Source organism: Bufo gargarizans, chromosome 2 (assembly GCF_014858855.1).
Source record: "Bufo gargarizans isolate SCDJY-AF-19 chromosome 2, ASM1485885v1, whole genome shotgun sequence".
NCBI classification, from domain to species: Eukaryota; Metazoa; Chordata; class Amphibia; order Anura; family Bufonidae; genus Bufo; species Bufo gargarizans.
The window spans coordinates 281,069,571-281,092,532 of NC_058081.1; the positions used below are offsets into that span (position 1 = coordinate 281,069,571).

The 22,962-nt window shown below is 40.3% G+C and overlaps 1 protein-coding gene across 2 annotated transcripts in view; it reads left to right on the forward strand.

Moving 5' to 3' along the window:
- DOCK4 (dedicator of cytokinesis 4) overlaps nucleotides 1-22,962 on the forward strand; it is a 346,430-nt gene that overhangs the window by 300,457 nt on the left and 23,011 nt on the right. For both annotated transcript variants that reach the window (XM_044280322.1, XM_044280323.1), the window contains 10 exons: nucleotides 1,317-1,403; nucleotides 2,568-2,672; nucleotides 3,218-3,359; nucleotides 5,316-5,482; nucleotides 9,580-9,666; nucleotides 13,944-14,120; nucleotides 15,629-15,712; nucleotides 16,195-16,314; nucleotides 16,650-16,771; nucleotides 18,314-18,434. In XM_044280322.1, the coding sequence (XP_044136257.1) occupies nucleotides 1,317-1,403; nucleotides 2,568-2,672; nucleotides 3,218-3,359; nucleotides 5,316-5,482; nucleotides 9,580-9,666; nucleotides 13,944-14,120; nucleotides 15,629-15,712; nucleotides 16,195-16,314; nucleotides 16,650-16,771; nucleotides 18,314-18,434 (1,212 nt within the window). The remainder of the gene's footprint in view (nucleotides 1-1,316; nucleotides 1,404-2,567; nucleotides 2,673-3,217; nucleotides 3,360-5,315; nucleotides 5,483-9,579; nucleotides 9,667-13,943; nucleotides 14,121-15,628; nucleotides 15,713-16,194; nucleotides 16,315-16,649; nucleotides 16,772-18,313; nucleotides 18,435-22,962) is intronic.

Below are 22,962 nucleotides of genomic sequence, written 5' to 3' on the forward strand. Positions count from 1 at the left end.
TATTCTAACAACACATTATAGCTAGATGGTTATCGGTTTGATAAGAATTTAGCTATAATAAATGTTTGTAAACTGTCGGGACTAAAGATCCAGCCATCGGAGCAACTTTCTGACTGATTCACTGAGAAGGGGGAAGCAACACTCTACAGATGCACTAAAGAAAACCAGTTGAAAATGTGTAATGAAAACCTACAGGAAAGGTGACTTTTTTAATTATTTATTTATTTTTGCCCAAAATTAGTAGATTGCAGTGATGAAAAAAAAAACTCCAAATGTGTCCATAATCTTAAAAAATGTAACTCCTCTGAAAACCTAAAAAGTCAAGTATGAGTGCAGTCATGCTCAATATTAAAGGTACCAGGAAGCTGAGATATATGTACGGTATTTATTTGGCAGTGTCGAATTTATGGGTACTTCCCCTGATTATATATTTTTTTTTTTTACATTTTAATAAAGGAACTGCAGATTTGCAAAGCAAAAAATTTTTTTTATCTTCAGCAACTTCTGACTTTCTAGTGTATAAACCTGGCGACAACTCAAGTAAATATAACTTCCAATAGTGTTTCAGTCCTTTGTCTGAACCTTGTTCATGGCCTGGAGAACTAGAGAGCAGTGTGCAAGGTGATCGCACAAGCTCCCTCTGTTTACTGTTCAGCATGCTTCCTCCAGCGCGCGAGATCACCATGCACTCTGCTCTGAATGTTGGGGTCTGACATTCGACCTTCCCACTACTCAGCTCTTTCGGGCAGTGGCCAGTGTCTGAAACTATACATTGGACTGAAGGCTCTGTCCACTGTGTAGTTTCTCATGCCAGTGTACTGTAGTTGAGCTCCCATTCAGTTCTTCTTCCGGCTCTGGCCACTGTATAGTTTCTGACGCCAGTATTTATTACCTGGGGTGAGCCATCCACATTAGAAAAGCCTGAAACTAGACGAAGGTTGAAAACTGCATTTCAGGGAAACTGAAAGTCGACATGCGAACAAATCATTACTATGTCAAAGGTGTCCATGGCCTTGGCCTCCAAGGTCTTCGGTTCCCTGGAAGAATGGAGTGGAGGTCAACCATGTGTGCTGTCGCACCATTCATTCTGTATGGGACTGCCCTCACTGATTGGCTACTTATCCCCTATCCTGTGGATAGGAGATACGTTTATATCTTGGTCACAACAACGTTTTAAAGGCTTGAATGCAAAATCATTTTATATACTTTTCTTTTTGTCTTAGATTTTGTTTGAAGTAAGAAAACCCTAATAATGGTTTATTACCTTTCCTGCTATAGTTCACAGATTTTTGACTTTTTTTCAATTCTATTCACAGTGTTGGGAGAATGGAATAATACTTTGCAGGAAACTCGCGGAGCAGTACGAAAACTATTATGACTACAGGAATCTCAGCAAAATGAGGGTAACTGACACCAGTGACTTAATGTTCTTTTTCGATAGTATAGAAGAACCTGGAAGAGTTAATACTTTATATTTTTATAATAGAGAAGAATGTTAAAGCTCTGTGTGTCCATGCAGAGAAATATACCGTAATATATAGCAAGAAATATAAAACCGCACACATGTGCCATTTGTTTTTAATGTTCAGCTGCTAACCTGTGCTTGTGACATATCTAATCTAATGTTACACCTAGACTTTTATCGCTGTGATATAAAGGTTCACAGGAATGCATTGAGTAACTTAAAAATCTTTTTAAAATCGCTCTGGTCAAGCTGGTCACCTAGCAGTATTTTTTCTCCGATGCTTCATGCTGGGGTTTCTGAGTGATTTTAAAAAAAGTAGTAGCTGCGTTTGTCCTCTGTAGAGTAATATGAAAATCGCTTGTTAAGGTTTCGATCACTGTATTAAAAAAAATATATAGCAACAAGATATCCAGGTGTTGCCCTAGCTTTATATTTGTAACACTATACTGGTACAGCATGGTAATGGGCAATGCCATCTAGCTCTACAACTATCTATGTATGCACTGAAGGTCAGGGCAGAGGGTACTGCTTCTAGTTATAGAGATCCAGCCGGTGTATGGAGACTTATTTTCAGGCATTCAGCAATCCATCAAAGAAGGTATGCATCTCATTCCCCCTGCACCAGAGGCTCCTCCAAAATAAAGGGGGATCCATCTGCAGGTGGGCCCCTTTTTCTTCTGGAGGAGGTTCTGGTTTGGCTCTTATAAGATAGTTTTCTTTCTTTTGGATGAGAGCTTATGTATGATATAGACAACTCTCAGCTATACATCAGATATCTGTTGACTAGTCCACCATATTTCCATTAGAATCTCGGGTACAGATGCAGCATGCGAAGGCACACTATGGTTTTCTGTCTGATTCCTTTTGAATCCAGCAGAAAATGCTTCTGTCGATTACATGTGTACCAAGAAAGCATGGTTTCTAGGGGAGAACACAGCTATACGTACACCATGTGCTGGAGCCTGTGCAGCTGCACACAGATCTTGGACCGCTGCTAACTAGGGAGCCATGTGGTCTCCATCCAGCCTAAGATGAATAGGTGTCATATGTGTTTCGTGTGGTGACTGCCTCAGCATAAGCCATATTTTCTTTGTTTGTACAGATGATGGAAGCATCGCTGTATGATAAAATAATGGACCAACAGCGCCTGGAGCCAGAGTTCTTTCGGGTTGGATTTTATGGGAAGAAATTCCCTTTCTTTTTAAGAGTAAGTGTTCCACGTAGGTTGTTAAATTGAATATGAACAAAAATAAGGCATATGTATATTTGAGGGTTCTGTTTAACCCCTTCCTAACATCTGCCATACATAACCACAGGGTACTTGCTGTTTTACACATGGATCATGGACATTTGACCACTCGGGTGCATTGGTCAATTGTGACTACTGCATCTACGCAGTCATTTGGAGGCTAGACTGTGGGAGTTGTTTTACTATGGCAGCTGGGAGCCTTTTCATAGTAAGGGTCTGTTGAGCCCTTTCAGCTTTTCAATATATCATCTGGAAAATTAAATGTTGACCATTTGCACATACCAAGAAAATAATTAGTGTGTTCACATATTCTTATAGATTGCACTAGATTGCGCCAATATCATTAGAAGTAAAACTCTGTATAGCAGATCTTTACCGGTTCCTTCTTATAATTACCTAGAGCTTAGCACACACTTTGCAGTTATTATGTTTTCTTGTTCTGGAAGAGGATACAATAGTTAATTAACCTGAAATGGTAATTACTTAACTTCTCTCATGACCAGAACAAGGAATTTGTTTGTCGGGGCCATGACTATGAGAGATTGGAAGCTTTCCAGCAGCGCATGCTTACAGAATTCCCACATGCCATTGCAATGCAGCATGCCAACCAGCCCGATGAAACCATCTTCCAGGCAGAAGCACAGTGTATCCTTTCAACAATAGGAGTCCAGAGGCATATATGCTTTTCCTTCTTTTTCAGTATATACTTATTTGTTGTGGTTTAATCACCTGGACTCCATTAATGACATTTAGACATGGCTCTGCTTTATGTGGGATTGCTCTTTTTTGTGTGAAATCCCTCTCTTATTAGGGGCTGTTCACATCTCACTTGAATGCATGCTTAGCATATGTGTTAACTGTATAGGAAAAAAGCATATGCAAACGTATGCAAATGAATGCATATGTCCCTGTTTTCAAAATGTAAATGTTTACCATCCCTATTGCCATATGTTTTCATACCTCTGCAATTATATATTTTTATTTTACGTTAAAACATATCCCTTTTAATGTCAAGTTGCATTTAATTACCGTAATACAAATTTGAAGCCTATCAAAAAGAAAAAAAAAGTAGGCGGTGAGTGGTGTTTGTAACTTTAAAAAAATCTTCTAGACATTAAGAGGATTGTAGCAACTGATACTTACTCCCTATCCACAGGGTTAGAGATGTGTGTCTAATTGCTGGTTGTCTCAGCATTCACAAGAACGTGAGTCCACCAGTGCCTCCGGACTGCGGTAGTGTGCATTCATGACCAGTACTCCGTTCACTCCTATGGGACTGCCGAGTGCCATCACAGTATTCCCATAGAAGTTAATGGAGCTGTTGTTGAGCATGCGTTCTACCACTGCATTCTCATGGGGCAGTTCTGCAGCAGTTGCAGACCCCAATTCTTCTGATCGCTGGGGGTCAGGCACTATTGCACTACGGTTGGCTAGTTAGAATGGATGCAGCAAGTAATACATTAAATACTATATTACTGCATTCAAATCGTCATTGGGCAACAAAATTGGTGAAATGGTTGATGGACAGCAAAAATAAGATGTGAACAGTCCCTTATTTAAGTGTTTATTTTTCAATGTTATGTATACCCAAATTGCTTCTGTAAAATTTCCACTATATTTCCATTGAATTACTATGCTCTACTGCTTCCCTGTTTCTTTGAAGTCAGTGTGTCAGGTATAATGATAATTATAAAAAATAAAAATAAAAAAAAATCAAATAGTTGTCATTTTCTCAGTAACCCTATTTCCATCCCATCTGCAATTACCGTAGATCTGTTTCCAAGTTTATCGAAAATTTGGCATATTACAGTTTTCCAACTTGTTTATGATTTTGTTTTACTGTTTTAATATTACTAGTAGTACTGGTTCCTTACTCTTCAATCCACAATAACAAAAAAAAAAACACAGAAGGCAGATTCTGCAGATTTAGGGAGCATTCACACGACAGTGTTTTTCTTCCGGGTCCGTTCCGCAATTTTTGCGGACAATGCACAGACCCATTCATTTCTATGGGTCCACAAAAGTTGCGGAATGCCTTTCATTGTCATCCGTGTGCTGTCCGTTCCGTGTGTCCGTTCCGTTTATTTTAGAACGTGTCCTATACTTGGCCGCAAATTGCGGTCCGTGGCCCCATAGAAAGTCAATGGGTCCGTAAAAAACGGATAGCACACGGAAATGCATCCGTATGTCATCTGTTTTTTGCAGACCCCTGGACTAAAAACATTCTAGGAAACCCCATTTCAGTCCCATTTCAGTTTTTTGCGGACCGTGAAAAACGGATGACACACGGAAGCACCACGTCTGTATTATACGGACTTGCGAAACGTAAACGGAAAGATAACTGAAGACATACGGAACACACGGATCCATGATTTGCAGACCGCAAAACCAACACGGTCGTGTGAATGCTCCCTAATGATAATATTGCATAGCATGCCTCAATACATAAAAACAAAAACATTTTAAGTCATTAAAATTTCATTTACTTCAAGCTGTTTGTCATAGTTTAAAATGGAAGGCAGACCTAAAAAATAGGATGGGTTATTTATTGTGGTATGATATATTTCGAATACATGTTTAGAGCCTTAACTCTTCTCCTAGATTTACAGATTTATGCAGTCACTCCTATTCCTGAAAGCCAAGAGGTCCTTCAGAGAGAGGGGATTCCTGATAATATCAAAAGCTTTTACAAAGTAAATCACATTTGGAGATTCCGTTATGACCGACCTTTCCATAAGGGCACAAAGGACAAGGAAAATGAATTCAAGGTAAAAGGCGCTTCTGCAAACTATTCTCCAGTCTCCTGCTAAGCAGTGTACTGTGTCTTTAAGAGTGTGCAGGGTGCAGATGAGGGCACATTTCCTATGGCTGCTATATAACACAAGGAATTTTGTGTTAGTAGAAATGACTACTTTGCATTTGAATATTCCCAGCACAGAGAGAGAGAGCTTTCAATTACCGTACATCGAAACGTTTATCATCCGGATGAAAATGGGGAAGTGGATCCCTTGAAAAGACTTTTGTCCTCTGGAGATTTTTTTCGAGCTAAAGATAGGTTCTTATTTGACAGGGACATTTCACAGGACTGTGCATGTGATTTAGTGCAAAACTAATAAAAAAAATATATAAGAAACAAATATATGTATTTGTATATTATGTGTACAGGGAGTGCAGAATTATTAGGCAAATGAGTATTTTGACCACATCATCCTCTTTATGCATGTTGTCTTACTCCAAGCTGTATAGGCTCGAAAGCCTACTACCAATTAAGCATATTAGGTGATGTCCATCTCTATAATGAGAAGGGGTGTGGTCTAATGACATCAACACCCTATATCAGGTGTGCATAATTATTAGGCAACTTCCTTTCCTTTGGCAAAATGGGTCAAAAGAAGGACTTGACAGGCTCAGAAAAGTCAAAAATAGTGAGATATCTTGCAGAGGGATGCAGCACTCTTAAAATTGCAAAGCTTCTGAAGCGTGATCATCGAACAATCAAGCGTTTCATTCAAAATAGTCAACAGGGTCGCAAGAAGCGTGTGGAAAAACCAAGGCGCAAAATAACTGCCCATGAACTGAGAAAAGTCAAGCGTGCAGCTGCCAAGATGCCTCTTGCCACCAGTTTGGCCATATTTCAAAGCTGCAACATCACTGGAGTGCCCAAAAGCACAAGGTGTGCAATACTCAGAGACATGGCCAAGGTAAGAAAGGCTGAAAGACGACCACCACTGAACAAGACACACAAGCTGAAACATCAAGACTGGGCCAAGAAATATCTCAAGACTGATTTTTCTAAGGTTTTATGGACTGATGAAATGAGAGTGAGTCTTGATGGGCCAGATGGATGGGCCCGTGGCTGGATTGGTAAAGGGCAGAGAGCTCCAGTCCGACTCAGACGCCAGCAAGGTGGAGGTGGAGTACTGGTATGGGCTGGTATCATCAAAGATGAGCTTGTGGGGCCTTTTCGTGTTGAGGATGGAGTCAAGCTCAACTCCCAGTCCTACTGCCAGTTTCTGGAAGACACCTTCTTCAAGCAGTGGTACAGGAAGAAGTCTGCATCCTTCAAGAAAAACATGATTTTCATGCAGGACAATGCTCCATCACACGCGTCCATGTACTCCCCATGTACTCCACAGCGTGGCTGGCAAGAAAGGGTATAAAAGAAGAAAATCTAATGACATGGCCTCCTTGTTCACCTGATCTGAACCCCATTGAGAACCTGTGATCCATCATCAAATGTGAGATTTACAAGGAGGGAAAACAGTACACCTCTCTGAACAGTGTCTGTGAGGCTGTGGTTGCTGCTGCACGCAATGTTGATGGTGAACAGATCAAAACACTGACAGAATCCATGGATGGCAGGCTTTTGAGTGTCCTTGCAAAGAAAGGTGGCTATATTGGTCACTGATTTGTTTTGTTTTGTTTTTGAATGTCAGAAATGTATATTTGTGAATGTTGAGATGTTATATTGGTTTCACTGGTAAAAATAAATAATTGAAATGGGTATATATTAGTTTTTTGTTAAGTTGCCTAATAATTATGCACAGTAATAGTCACCTGCACACACAGATATCCCCCTAAAATAGCTAAAACTAAAAACAAACTAAAAACTACTTCCAAAAATATTCAGCTTTGATATTAATGAGTTTTTTGGGTTCATTGAGAACATGGTTGTTGTTCAATAATAAAATTAATCCTCAAAAATACAACTTGCCTAATAATTCTGCACTCCCTGTATATGTTTTTACTGATATATAGCAGTAAAGAGTCTCCACTGTAGCAACTCTTCATGCATGAGATTCTTTGACATTATTGTTATAGTAAATGAAGGTCTATAACTGGTGTTACTCTAATACTAACTTAAAAGGAATGAATAGGTATGAACTTAAAGGGGTTGTCTAGTTTTCCATCTGATCAGTGGGGTGTGGCACCCTACTCCACCCCCCTGCTAATCAACTCTTTCACTGTATGCCAGAACTACAGCGCTGCGTCCACTGAAGACCAGCTGTGTAACCTATACATTGAAGCAGCTGATTGGTGGGGGTGAGGGGTGTCGGGTCCCACCGATCAGATAGTGATGGCCTGTCCTGAGGATAGGCCATCACTTCTAAATAATTAAACTAATTAAAAGAATTATTCAACTAATTAAAAGTGAAAATTCAATTAAAAGTGAAAATAAATTTGCTTCTCACTATTAGTTACTATTAGCAAAGATGTTCTATTAAAGGGGTATTCCCATCTCAAACATTTCTGCATGGCCATAGGATATGCCATAAATGCAATATTGTCTCTACTGAAGTGGCTAGTAAGAGGGGAAGGCTGCTATGCAAATGCCTTGGAGAATTTCATCATGTAGCCTTCATTGTGTAGCCTTTTCTCACCCACGTAGGGACTTGATGTTATTGAGCACTTCATCCAGGGACAGAGATGCCCCAATGGCATGAACACAACTTCTGCTTTCAGCAGGGATTAAATACTGCCCACATGTTGGGAGAAGAAGGATCGGCCATGTTGGGTTTCAACATGTCTGATCCTGTGTTTCTAAACAGCAGATAAGCCACTTTCAGATGTGTCTGGCAGTGGCTTATTCCCCTCTCGCCATCAAGCTAAGCATGCTTGTGTGTGGGAGAGTCAGAAAAATTCTCGGAATCTAAGAAGTGGCAGCGGGTTTTATAAAAGTAGGAAAAGGTGGAAGATCATCTCGAGGGGGAGGCATTCTTCTAAGGCTGGTAATCGATGCTTGGTCTTGCTGTCATTTGTGGGATTCTGGGATTTCCACATTAATTTTAATGTGCACTCAATCCATTTTGTGGTTTATTGGTCAAAGAGTGTGCCTTTACAGTGGCAGACATCTTTTCTAGCTAGGTATTATATGTAAGTGGATCTATGAAGTCTATTTGAGAGCAGCATAGAATAGAGGGGAGGTGCTGAGCTCTTTGGTTTGTGGTTTTCTATGATTTTCTTTGGTTTGCCAGGACTCGGAGAATATTAAATGAAATCATAAAGAACTATAAGTCCTTGAGATCAACATCCACTTTATCCTATGCTATGCTGTTATACAGAGCACTATCGGAGACCTGGCCAATCTAATCAAGGCAGTAATAAAACCTTTCTAGTAAAGGGGTTGTCCAGCTTTTTATACTTTTTTACGTTGCAACCCCAGCCTGTTGGGCCTGTTGAAAAAACCACCCTCACCTGCTCTCCACTGCAGTGTTCCAGTTCCCTGCATCCCTAGCTCCTTTTTGCAGTCTGCCAGTCTCTTCCTGTAAACTTCTGGATGGATGGAGCCACGTGCTTCACTGCAGCCACGACTTACCTCAGCAGTGACATGACCCCAAGCGGCACATCACTGCTGGGTCACATGCTTCATGGGGACATGTTACCGCTGAGGTCACTCATTGGAATGTTACCTGTCCATCCAGGAGAATACAGGCGGGTAATAGAAAACTGCAGAAGGGAACCAGGGAGCTGGAAAGGAGTACACAAGGTTGGTAGTGAAAGTTTAAAATAGTACAAAAAGCTGGACAATCCCTTTAAGGTAAACATCTCAGGTAGGCAGCAATGGCAGGTAAAAACATTACAAATATGTCTTATGAAATATGAATGCTGATTGAACGTCCATACCAGGAACTGGATAAGATGTTTCAATTGTAAAAGGTCAGGTAGCACCATAGAAATCTCAGTGCTGTGGTGATTGCATCCCTACTGCCCTCGACACATAGCAGTGCCTGTCATCTCCAGGTTAGAGAACATGTTGGTCTTGCATTCTTTTGTATGTTATACCTTTATTCTCCCATTGCTGTTCTGTCCATGTGTATTATTATGTTTATGACTAATTTTAATGAAAAATATTTTCATTTTTAAGAGCCTCTGGATAGAGAGGACAGCTCTGACCCTGGTGCAAAGCCTGCCTGGTATCTCACGATGGTTTGAGGTTGAAAAACGTGAAGTGGTGAGTCTGTTATTTTTTTTTTCATGGCATCTGCCATATCAAATATTCACTCCCTGTGGAAATGTTAGAGTTTAATACTTAGAAAACAACAGACTGTTTAGTAAATGAGTTACTATGGAAACATTTCCTTGTCTTAAAATGGCTTGATCTGGGAAATAAATAATTTGTTGACCTACCCAGTGACCTACCATTTTCTTTCTCATAATGAATTGTCTACTCGTATAGTCTTGTGGAATGCTTTGTGTGCTTTCTGCATCCCTATGTCTATTCCGCAAAAAGATAGAACATGTCCTATGCTTGCCATGTGGACCATGGGTCTGCAGAATAAATGCGGATGCAACATGGACAGTATCCGTGTTTTGCTGATCCGCAATTTACAGGCCACAACATACATACAGTCGTGTGCATGAGGTCTTATGCTGTGTGTAAGCTTCTGAATCATTTGCCTGTTTAACCTTGTTTATAGAAATTATCTACATAAAAAGTTCAGAAAATATGTACACACATTACATTACTTCTACCAATGTGAGTTACTTTCTGTATTATAATACCGGGCTGCACTCAAAACACTGTAGGCATCAGGGCTGGAATCTCCCAGAATTCCTTGTTTCTTAATGTCTGTACAACTGGGTTTACACATAGGATAAGTGTCGACCAAACAATGGTTCGTCTCCCAGCTATTTCTCCCAATCCTTCCATGCATAAGTAGTGAATGGGGAGAAGGGAGAAAGTCGCTGTCGGACATCTCTGGCAGCAGTTTTTCTTCCGAGAACAAAATAATTGTGCTTAAAGGGTTTTTCCAGAACTTTTATACTAATGACCTATCCTCAGGATAGCATAAAAAAAGAAGAGGACAGCAGCATATCCAAATGAGGGTCCTTTATTCACCGATCATCCATGTAACAATGTACAAAAAAGTGCAACGTTCCTCAGGATAGGTCATCAGTATCTGATCGTGGGGATCTGATACCCGGGACCCCTGCCGATCATCTGTCTGTAGCCATCTAGCTTTTATACCAAATATTGGACCCTAGGTATATCCAAGATTTAATTATGTTTAAATAATCCCACTATATCAAGTTGTACCACATGAGCACACTCTGACTCATCATCTCTCAATGCATTCATGTCTGGTGTAATTAAGTTTCTCCTTGTGAAGGGCACCAAGCTGACTGACGTAGAAAGTATTGTAGACCAGGCAGTGGTTCCTGGGAATAAGGAGATACAGATAAGCTCCTTTCAAGGAGAACAAAAGTTGTCTATTTATTGCCATCTATTGGATGGCTACCCTATAGGCCACTAGCCTTTTAACATAAACGTTGGAACAATGGATTGGGATATAAGCCAAAACCACAATCTTTTTCATGAGAAAGCCACCGATCCACAGAGGTCTGTTTCAGGGTATATGCCCCTCGTCAGTGCAGAGCAGGGTACTGGTTTGGCTGGGTGAGAGGCCTTTTGACGTGGGTTCTCCTGTATAAGCGCTTATTTATATTTGCATGTATATGAGACTCCTAGTAAACATTTCATAGATATGTGTAGAGAGACTGACTTCTAATCCACAGTAAAGACGCAGTATGGTTCTGGACTTCTTGTGGTACAGCAGAGGAACAGAATAGAGTTATTCGCCATTAATGGCAGTTCTGTTTACCTGATTTACATCACCAACAGGGAGCAATATAAAAAATGTAATGGAAGTGCCTCTTTCAATAAAGCCTTAGACACAAGTACCGTATTATAACGTTAAAAAGTTTACTTCCTGAAATGCTTTATAATATGTATGGAAATATTTATACTTCATATGAAACGGTCATCTGGCTCTACTGAAAGTTGGCGACTGCCAGTTTTGCAGCATTTGTGAGAATTTCCTATGCCAGTCTTTATTTCCAGGTCTTCACAAACAAACATCCGAACAAGAGCCTAGTGTCTATGACCTTAATTTGCGGCTGAATTTGTGGAAGTGCACAGTGAGGCTTGCTGTTGTTTCCCACTCTATGGATAGCGATGTATAAGAGCTGTTATTAAACTATCCACTGCCAGCTGCAGGAGATTCGGTTTCCTCCCCCTTTTTTTTTTGAAAAGGACATTATTTGAAGCATATATTATGAAAGCAATGCGTGCTCTGTAGTTGTGTCCTGATCACAAATGCAGGTTTATTCCTATAGAGTGCAGTAAAAATAGATTTACCCCCCTTTCAGATGTTACACTGAATTGGTTTTTGGCCGTTAACCCTTTAATGACCAGGCCTGAAACGGCCCTAATGACGTGACATTTTTTCATGATTTAGCACACGTGGTGGTTTACCAGTCCTAACATTTTTTATTTGTTGGACTGCCAAAATAATTTTTGCAATGCTTGTTACGAGACATCTATGCTTTATGTTAATATTGTCTTTCTTTTTTTTTTTTTTATTATTGTCTTTTTTTAGCTTTTTATTTGGGGAAAAACTGCAAAAAATTTTAAAAGGTCACTTTTTTTTTTTAAACTATAGTTCCCAATTTTTTTAAATATGCAGGCAGACACCAAATAAATTATTAAAATAAGTTCCTTATTTTGTGTTGGTCCCTTTGATATATGTATGATATCTGTATGTCTGAAATCTGTATAGTTTAACGTGCACAGGGCGTTTATGACGACGGTTTTGGTTGGTGTAGGCATTTTAGTTTTTTCTTTTATTTGTATTTTATTATTTATTTTACTCTTGTTTTTAATATATTTTTGCCTCATAATATCTTCCCCCAAGAGGTCATTAGAAGACCTCTGGGGAAAATTGGCACTTTTTTTTTTTTTTCCAGGCTTTTAATATTGATGACCTTTTCTCAGGATAGGTTATCAATATTAGATCGGCAGAGGTCCAAAACCTGGCACCCCTGCCGATCAGCTGTATGAAGAGAAGGCACACAACCTGCCGTCTCCTGTCTCCGTTCCTGCTTGCCATAGACATAGCAGCAGTGAGCAGGAAGAAAGACAGAAGACACCTAACATGCAAGGCGCATGCCTTCTCTTCATACAGCTGATTGGCGGGGGGGCTGGGTGTCGATCTGATATTAATGACCTATCCTGAGTATACAGTAGGTCATCAATATTTAAAAGCCTGGAAAACACCTTTAACATGTTTCCACTGTAGCTGGGGCATACAACGGAGCCCCAATTACAGGGCAAAACAGCCCCCTGTGTGGGGGGCATTGTACACAGGCAGAGCTGATCATGGTCTGCTAAGACCCTGCAGCTCTGCTGTGTCCGAGACACCCGACGATCACATGATTGCTGGGTCGAATAGATGAAGTATCATTGCAGCTTCCTTTATTCACTGCATAGCTCTCATTGATCACTATGTGCAGTAAGAAAGGAGAAGGCAGAAGCTGTAATAAGCTGGAGTCTCCTCAGGGTCCCCAACTGTCACTGACAGCCGAGACCCAACCTGCTTCAGTCTACCTCCATACATGTATGGCTCTCCAGCACCATGGACTGTAAATGTACAGATAGCACAGTTCTTGAGTTATTTATGTCACAATATCACTTATATGAAACAGTAACCATCCACTATGTGGTTATACAACTTTAGCAGCAGTAATTGCAATTTTTTTTTATAATGTTAAATTGTTTTTTCATATAAATGTAGAATTTTAATAATCTTTTTATTGCAACAACACTGTACCTCAGGCACAGTGCATGGCCTCCAATGCAATACAGTGACCACCATTTAAAAATAATGGATAAGATTGATAACAGGCAACCTAAAACAAATATATTGCAAAGGAACAGTGACTCAATATCTCATACATATAAGTGCTTATGACTCCACAGTAAGTAGAGCCATACAATTTCAATAGCTTTCAGCTATTTGTTGAACAAAGGTGCTGGATGGGCCAAACCATTTAAAGCACATTTCCAATGTTTTGGGCGATTCTGGATTGCATTACTTTTTTTGTTTGTTTTTTCCATCCCTTGTCTTAAAATTTTCAAAATTGTATTTTAAAAGGCTGCTCACTGCTGGTGTGAATGAAGGTCTTGCCTACCATTCACATATATCAATTGTGCCAAGAGTGCACACATCTTATGACACTAATTGGCCATCATGAATTATTATTGGCATACTATTTTTTATAAATAAAGACTGGTAGAAATATATTGCCACTCATTCCACCTATGTCATTCCATTCCACAAATAAAACCACAACTCACACATTACTTTGTTGCAGTGCTGCAGTGTTCATAATTCCATTTCGGCCACCAATATATGATAAATCTTTATTTACTTGTGTTGCTTTTTCTAGGTTGAGATGAGCCCACTTGAAAATGCAATTGAGGTCTTAGAAAATAAGAATCAACAACTAAGAACTCTAATCAGTCAGTGTCAGACCCGGCAGATGCAAAATATAAACCCCCTGACAATGTGCCTGAATGGGGTAATTGATGCTGCAGTTAATGGGGGAGTTTCCAGGTATCAGGAGGTAAGACAGTTTGCATTCAAATGCAAGTTTACATTTGCAGTTTCTTAAGGTAACTTGAAGGATCAGAAAAGTTTGAGAAATAATAATACGCATCTCCCCAATCCTCTGTGCGGCCCCCCTTCTGACACATTCCAAGTCCCTTTCAGTCTCTGCTTTCTCGTCCTGCTTAATACTAAAATGTAACCACCTGTGTAGCATCAGAATGGGATTGGAAGGGGATCATGTGCTAAGCCGATACAGTGACAGGGTGCCCTCCATACACACACACACAGTATAAGTAAGTGCTTCTCAAAGTCCCACCAATAGAAATAATTATCTAATTATCTGCCAGAGTAATCATATTCCCGTAGTCCCACAGTATTAATAATTCTTCTTATAATGTGCACTATTACAAAAATACCCCCTTATAATGTGCACTATTACAAAAATACCCATTTACAATGTGTGACAGTACAGAAAAATACTCCCTTGCCTTTCAGATCAGACCCCCATATCAGATCCTCAGGTCATACCCCCATATCAGATATCAAATCAGACCTCCAAAGGGATCCTCAAATCAAGCCCTAGTATCAGATCCTCAAATCAGACCCCCATATCAGATCCTTAGACCACCATATCATATGCCCATATCAGATACTCAGAACCCCATATCTGACCTCAGATCAGAGTTAGACTCCCAAATCAGATTCTCAGACCCCGTTATCAGACCTCAGATCAGACCCAAGATAAATAAATAACCCTACTTCTCCTGCTCCGTGGCTGCTCTCTAGGTCCGGCATCCACTTCTGCAGTCCTAGCTCGCTGGTCTTTTTTCCGGGCCTGACTGTGTACAGCATCAGGTCATAGTGCGCGCTGTATGCAGCGTGGCCCAGGGAGGAGGGGTGAGTGCAGTGCTCACATCGCTTCAATCCCTGCTCCTCCTGCATACTAGTATTTGCTTTAGAAGACGCTCTATTTTATGAGGTATCACTATCTGTCTTAAAAAGCTGAGAAATTGACATTTTGAAAGTTGTGAATTTCTTTTATTTATTTTTTTGTGAATTTGGGATTTTTTTTTTTATAAATAAAGGTGAAATATATTGACTCAAATTTACCACTGTCATGAGGTACAGTGTGTCAGTAGAAATCAGTCTCAGAATGGCTTGGATAAGTAAAAACGTTCCAAAGTTATTACCACATAAAGTGACACATCAGATTTCCAAAATTTGGACTGTTCCTTACGGTTAAGAATAGCTTGGTCCTGAAGGTGTTAATAATGCGTTCTGCTACTCATCCCTGTGTATACTTTTAGCAGCAAAAAGTTTAATTTGGAGGTGACTTTTTAAATGACTCAAGCCGTTTAATTTTTTTAATGAAAACGTAGTATTTTAGATTAAATAGCCATTTTTAGAATAACTGTGTATATAAGAATACAGTATTGATGCCTCAGGTCAGGTCAGTGTTTTGGATGAGGTCTACAGCTTTTGACTCTTACCATGGCTCACCATCATTATATTGTTTTTTTATAGGCTTTCTTTGTGAAGGAGTATATCTTCCACCACCCTGAGGATGGAGATAAGATCTCACGCCTGAGAGAACTAATGCTGGAACAGGTACTGTGCAAAAAGATGTTAAATTCAATGTCTGGCCAAACAAGGGAGGTGAATGAAGGGCAAATCTCACCCCAAAAGGTTTCCTGTATTCTGCAGTTAGAAACTTGCATTACCTGTTCATATATATGGCCAGGCACTGCTTAGGTTTGCCGTCTTCTTTTAATAAAATGAAAGAAATATTCTTAAAAATACTACCACAAAAACAAGTAGAAAACAAAGTATTTTCTATAGTTTAGTAAAATCTAATGTTACCGTAAAGCTGTGACATCCCTTCTCTGTAGATATTACCAACTCCATTACTCCTTACTATATATCCTTGAATAAACAGGACTGCTTCAGTTTTCTGCCATCAGTTTGTAACCTCTAAGACCCCTATTCATATACTTTGTTGGCTTTACGGAATAATGTTTACAGCCATGTTCTTAACATTCCCAGAAAATAGCTGCAGAAAAGAATTACTCAGCCTTTATATATTTTTTCAGGCCCAGATATTAGAATTTGGCTTAGCTGTTCATGAAAAATTTGTTCCTCAAGATATGAGACCATTGCACAAGAAGATGGTGGACCAGTTCTTTGTACTGAAATCAAGCCTAGGAATACAGGTATAGTAGTATTCATAAGATTTCCATAGAGAATTAGTGAAATTCAAGCATCAGATGACTGTAAATGGTGAGACATTAAGCAACAGTGACATCTTTTGGTTAATAGGTTTAATTACAGTACCTCTCACACTAAAAAATTATCATGAGGTGTCAAACAAAGTGCCACTACTCTCAAGATACGCGAGACCACAGGCAATAAATTACCACGTGTTAAATGCTACTATTTCTGCACTGCTATTTCTCCACCTTCTGCCTTTAAAGATTTTGACTGACAGGGTCATAATTTAGTTGAGTATTTGAATTTGTTTGCTAACATTTTTTCATTGGACTGTCAGGATATCTCAGCTTGTGTACCACCTAGCCCTGTAAATTACCCCAATGGAAGTCCTCGCATCCCTAGAAACTCAGCACCAGCTATTATGGGTCCAGATGCTGCTCGTGTGGTACCAAGACGAAGGTAAAATGAATGTAATGTTATAATATTGGATGTATTGTATACTGTAGTGAGATAATGATGGTCTAGCCTGTCAATAAAAATCTGAATGAAATGCATATAAAAGGGAAGCCTGCTGAGTGTCGAATTTCTCACCTTTAAGCCCTAATGTAAGCCTTATTAGCCTGATAACACCTCCAAAATTAACTCTGGTCAAAAGTTTAATACAGTATGGTCTCCTCCATGTGTTTTCTCTGCACTGGTACTGTATGAGCATCCAGTAAGTCGCGACTTACACAAGAGCGGTCTGGGGAACTTATAGTGGCACTGGAAAAAAAAACTAAAAGTGGCCACAAGTTTTAGGCAAGTCTAAATTGACAAAAGCCGCAGCAACACAAGTAGGTAGGGACAACAGAGGTTGACAGGGCCAGCAATACCATAAGGCAGCACAAAATACCACCCCAGCAAAACAAATGCCACATTGAGGTGATAAAGTTGAGTTCAGGATGGCACCTGTGGCCGTTGGCCAGGTGCACAAGTACCTGATACTCCTAGCACTAATTAATGCTGAGAGCATCAGATGGCTAGGCAGCTGTGAGGAAGGCTCTGGCACCCCCATGCGCATCAGCCCACTGGGAAATTTCCCTGTAGGGCATATGGCCAGTCGACCCCACACTCACATGTTACCCTTCCTGTACAGTTATTGAGGAATTCAGGACAGTTTGGGGGCATAAACTTGAGAGGGTCACGAGTCACACAAAAAAAAAAAAAGGCATGTCTCCTGAAGCCAAACTGTGGCCACTGCGTGTGTATAGCATTCCATGGTATAATAAGAATATAATACTGAAAGGGTTTTCTGGGTGTACACTATTGATGACCTGTCCTCAGGATAAGTATTATCTATTAGTGGGTGTCCAACTCCCGGTACCCTGCTGATCAGTTGTTCAAGGAACTCGTAGTGCTCACCAGAATTCAGTGGTCTCTTCAAACAGCTTGACTAATGAGGGTGCTGGGTGTCAGACCCCACTGATCAGATGTTGATTACCTATCCTGAGGACAGGTAATCAGTTTTCGATTCCCAGAAAACCCCTTTAATAAGTAAGACTAAACGTTTTTATTAGTCGGGTTGGTTTTTTATGTAGTTGAACGTTACAATAGGTATGTAGTGGACAATAATCACATGAAAGCTCTCATATTCTGTTAATATGCCGTTTTATCTATTTTATTTGCTGCCATATAGTTGTAGTGGAACTTTATAGGTTTTATTGCTATCTCTATTTTCAAAGGGAATCTGTCATGCAAACAGATCCTTTTATTATAAGGAAAGCAAGGCAGTCGGTGTTCCTGATATTTTAGGAAAGTGCTTCCTGTATGTAACGTGGACTTCCTGCTCCTCTCTGTTGGAGGAACTATATGGCCAGATACACAGTACCTTTGCATGTTGAAATGTCATGTATACAAACACTCAATTTTATTGTTAGATGCCCAAAGAGATTTCATAGTAGTGACAATAACGTTAGGTTTACATATTCCTTCCTTTTACTGTTTGTTTTATTTCCTGAACAGCCCATTGAGTTACCCAGCGATAAACAGATACTCTTCATCCTCCCTCTCCTCCCAAGCATCAGCTGAAGTTAGTAATTTGACGGGGCAATCAGAAAGTTCTGATGAAGTATTTCACATGCAGGTAAGTAAAGTCTGGAAGGTTAACCTGTGTACAGGGCATGTCTCTACACATTTATTTATTCTCAGTCATGTCACCAGAACCTAACAATGTCCCTGAGTAATTCAAAGAGAGAGAGTAGATGCTGACTAGTTACTTCCTCTTCTTTATGTATGGTTATATAACTGTGTTACATTGTTGGAAACAGAACATGAAATTTCCAGATTACTTATCGCAGATTTGGTGTCAGGGCTTTCCATTAAAAATGGTTTCTGTAACAAATGTGTGCGATAAACCTTAAAGAGAACCTGTCTTCATGAAATGCAATGCAATCTACAGGCAGTATGTTATAGAGCAGAAGGAGCAGATTGATATATACAGTGCTGCCCATAATTATTCATACCCCTGGCAAATTTTGACCATGTACAAGAGGCATTATTGTGGGGAAATTTTTTTTTCTCAGCTTTTATTTACATTTGAGTAAAAAATACAAGATGTTCCGCACTGTGGAAAATCTCAGAGGACGTGGTCAGAAGCCAAAAGTGACACCTGTGCTGGCCAGGAGGATAGAGAGGTGAAAAAGAATCCCAAGGATCACCACCAAGGCCATCCTGGTGAATCTGGGCTCTGCTGGGGGCAATGTCTCAAGGCAGACAATCTAACGGACACTGCACACTGCTGGGTTCCATGGATGCAGACCAAGGAGGACCCCACTTCTCCAGATAAGGCGCACAAAAGCTCACTTGGCCTTTGCAAAAGCTCATCTGGACAAAGAAGAAGACTTCTGGTCTTCTGTGTTATGGTCAGATGAAACAAAAATGTAATTGTTTGGTCACAATGATATTTCCCTTATTTGGCGTCAAAAAGGAGAAGTCTTCAACCCAAACAACACCATCCCCACTGTCAAACATGGTGCTGGGAACCTAATGCTTTGGGGGTGTTTTTCAGCCAATGGACCAGGGAACCTAATCACAGTAAACGGCACCATGAAAAAAGAGCAATACATGAGGATTCTCAACGACAATATCAGGCAGTCTGCAGAGAAACTTTGCCTTGGGCACCAGTGGACATTTCAGCATGACAATGACCCAAAACACACAGCAAAAGAAATGGTTAGCAGACAACAACATTAACATTTGGGAGTGGCCCAGCCAGAGTACAGACTTGAATCCAATTGAGAATCTGTGGAGGGAGCTAAAGATCAGGGTGATGGCAAGAAGACCCTCCAACCTGAAAGATGTGGAGCTCATTGCTAAAGATGAATGGGCAAAAATACCTGTGGAGACATGCAAAAAGCTGGTCTGCAATTATAGAAAGTGTTTGATTGCTGTAATAGCCAATAAAGGCTTTTCTATTGATTGAGAAGGGTATGAATAATTTTGGACTGGACACTTTTTGCTCAAATGTAAATAAAATCTGAGAAATGTTTTTTTTCCACAATAATGTACATAGTCTTATTATCTTTTGGTAGACACCTATGTCATTTCCCGTCATAAAATTAGTTCCTGGTTGAATAAAAGTAACTTTAAAGGGCTTCTGTCACCCCCCAAAAGTCATATTTTTTTTTTTTTTTGGGGCTAATTAAAATCCTTATACTGCGATTTTTTTCAATATATATAGTGCTCTTACCCTTTTCTGTTGGCTAGTTTCTTTGAAAACTTCACTTTTATAATATGTAAATTACGTCTCTACCAGCAAGTAGGGCGGTTACTTGCTGGTAGCCGCCGCATCCTCCTTTAAAAAAAACGCCCCCTCCTCCTGCTAATTGACAGGGCCAGCGAGTGTTCTCCTCCTCTGGCTGGCCCTGTTTGCAATTCAAATCCCGCGCCTGCACCTCATTCGGCGCAGGCGCTCTGAGAGAAGGACGCTCACTTCCTCAGCACTCCCTTAGTGCGCCTGCGCCGATGACGTTACCTCTAAACCCGAAAGAGAAAACGTCATCGGCACAGGCGAAGCGAGCGTCCTTCTCTCAGAGCGCCTGCGCCAAATGAGGTGCAGGCGCGGGATTTGAATTGCAGACAGGGCCAGCCGGAGGAGGAGAGCACTCGCTGGCCCTGTCAATCAGCAAGAGGAGGGGGCGTTTTTTTTTAAAGGAGGATGCGGCGGCTACCAGCAAGTAACCGCCCTATTGCTGGTAGAGAGGTAATTTACATATTATAAAAGTGACGTTTTTATAGAAACTAGCCAACAGAAAAGGGTAAGAGCCCTATATATTGAAGAATCGCAGTATAAGGATTTTAATTAGCCTAAAAAAAAAATATGACTTTTGGGGGGTGACAGAAGCCCTTTTAGTCAAAATTTGCCAGGGGTATGAATAATTATGGGCAGCACTGTAGCTTTGTGGGGAAAATAATTCTAGAAAACGTGTAATTTATACATTTAATCCACTTGTATCCGCTCCCTTCTGGTCAGTCTCCATCTCATAGAAAGTTTGCCCTCACTACAATTTACATCCTGTACCTTTCTAACAGGCCAGAGAAATAAAAAGCAGGAGTGCTTCTTTAATTTCTGAGTCAGCAGGACAGAATTCCTCTGGCAGGTTTTAATTTACTCTGAAGGACATTGTCTAAGCAGAGCCTTAAAAAAAATCCTAACCATTAAGAGCGTACACTAATCAACATTTCAAACCCTAGGCCACCCATGAAAACTCCGAATATGGCCTACCTATTTTCATGCATCTTATTAACCTGCCTATTAGCAACAGGTCAATTTTCTGAACATTCGAACTGTTGAAAAGCCTGTAATAGAGAGAGGGTTATAATTAGAGTACACAATATAAAAAGGACTAAAGGCGTGTAAAATATATAGGCTAGAACATCTATTAACATTTCAACAATACAAGGTGGCTTAGAGTACTAAAGCTACCTTCGCACTGAAACTCTGGCAGAGAATTGGCCGGACACAAACCGCTGCATGTACGGATATCCGCCGGACTCCTTTATACTTAATTGGGCCGGCGGACATTCCATCTGCATCCGGCAGCGCCATGACAAAAACAGTGTAAATCTCATGTACACCTTTTTTTTTTTTTTGTCTTCTGTGTAGAATTCCAGACATGTGGATTTTGAAAACTGCAGCATGTACAATTTTTGGTGCAGCTTTCACCCTTTTCAATGGAAGGGTGAGACCTTCAGTAAAATCACATCAAATCTGCACCAAAATCTGCAAGTAACACATGTGGGTTTGGTGTGAAAAAGCACAGAAATCCACACAGTAATTCATGCTGAATTTCTACAAGTCTACCTGCACCCTCGTGTTCGGGCAGTGCAAGGGCACATCCATTGGTGCTTGTTTGTGCTGGCCTAATTACACGGGCTGATCCAAACTACCGCAGTCATTACTCATTCATTTAGTTCAATTATTATCTGCAAATGCACATCCCTGGGCAGCTTTCATCCAGCCGACAAACGGGTCTTTTCTCATTCATCAGCTGATTGGCTGCTCCATTATACAAGACCGTTATTGGGAACGAGCTTTCCTATGAATGCTTGTTCCCAAAGATAGGCCCGAAAATCACGCAGTCCATTCCTGATCTGAAAACCTCTGAAGTGCCTGCTTAAGGGTACTTTTTTACACTTGCAACAGAGGATTCTGGCAGGCAGTTCCGTCGCCGAAACTGCCCGCCGGATCCCGCTAGACGGATGCAACTGATGGCATTTGTCAGACGGATCAGGATCCTGATCCGTATGACAAATGCATTGAAATGCCGGATCCATCTCTCCAGTGTCATCCGGAAAAACTGATCCAGCATTTTATTTTTTTCACTTTTTTTTTATTGGTCTGAGTATGCGTGGACTGCAATGCCAGATCCGTTTTTCAGGAATACTCGGGGCCAGATCCGGCATTAATGCATTTCAATGGGAAAAAATGCTGGCAATTCCGGCAAGTGTTTGATAAAACCGTAGCATGCTGCGGTATTTCTTCCGTCCAGAGACTGAACTGAAGACATCCTGATGCATCCTGAACGGATTGCTCTCCATTCAGAATGCATGGGGATAAAACTGATCAGTTCTTTTCCGGTATAGAGCCTTCCGGAATAAGATAATAAAAAGCGGTGTGGACCAAAAGAAATTTGATACTATACGGCTAAAATCTGCACAGATAGATGGCACAAACCTATTGAATTTAGCTTCTCTTTTATCTATATTAGCACAGTGTATCTCTTCTATTATTTCTGCTGCTGAGCAAAAAAACACACCAAAATGCTGTTCCCAGGTGGCTTCCATGTTGCGGGTTGCTATGGAAACAATCTGTCTCTTATACTTCTTGCTATTCATGAATTACTGCAATTAGTAATCTACTGAAAAATTACAGTATATATAAAAATGTAAAAGGACAACTAAAAGCCCTTGGGAACCCCCATGTGCCCCTCTTTGTGTGTTCATTTATGTTCCTTTTTAGTTGTTATGTTACACGTATTTCTTCTTACCGCAAGTATCCAGTGTTTAGTCATTTTTATTGCATTTTAAGCGACATGTAGAATATTACACCAACCCCACACCTACTTTGCGGTCTTTTACCATAAACCCCCATTTCAATAAACCCTGGTCAT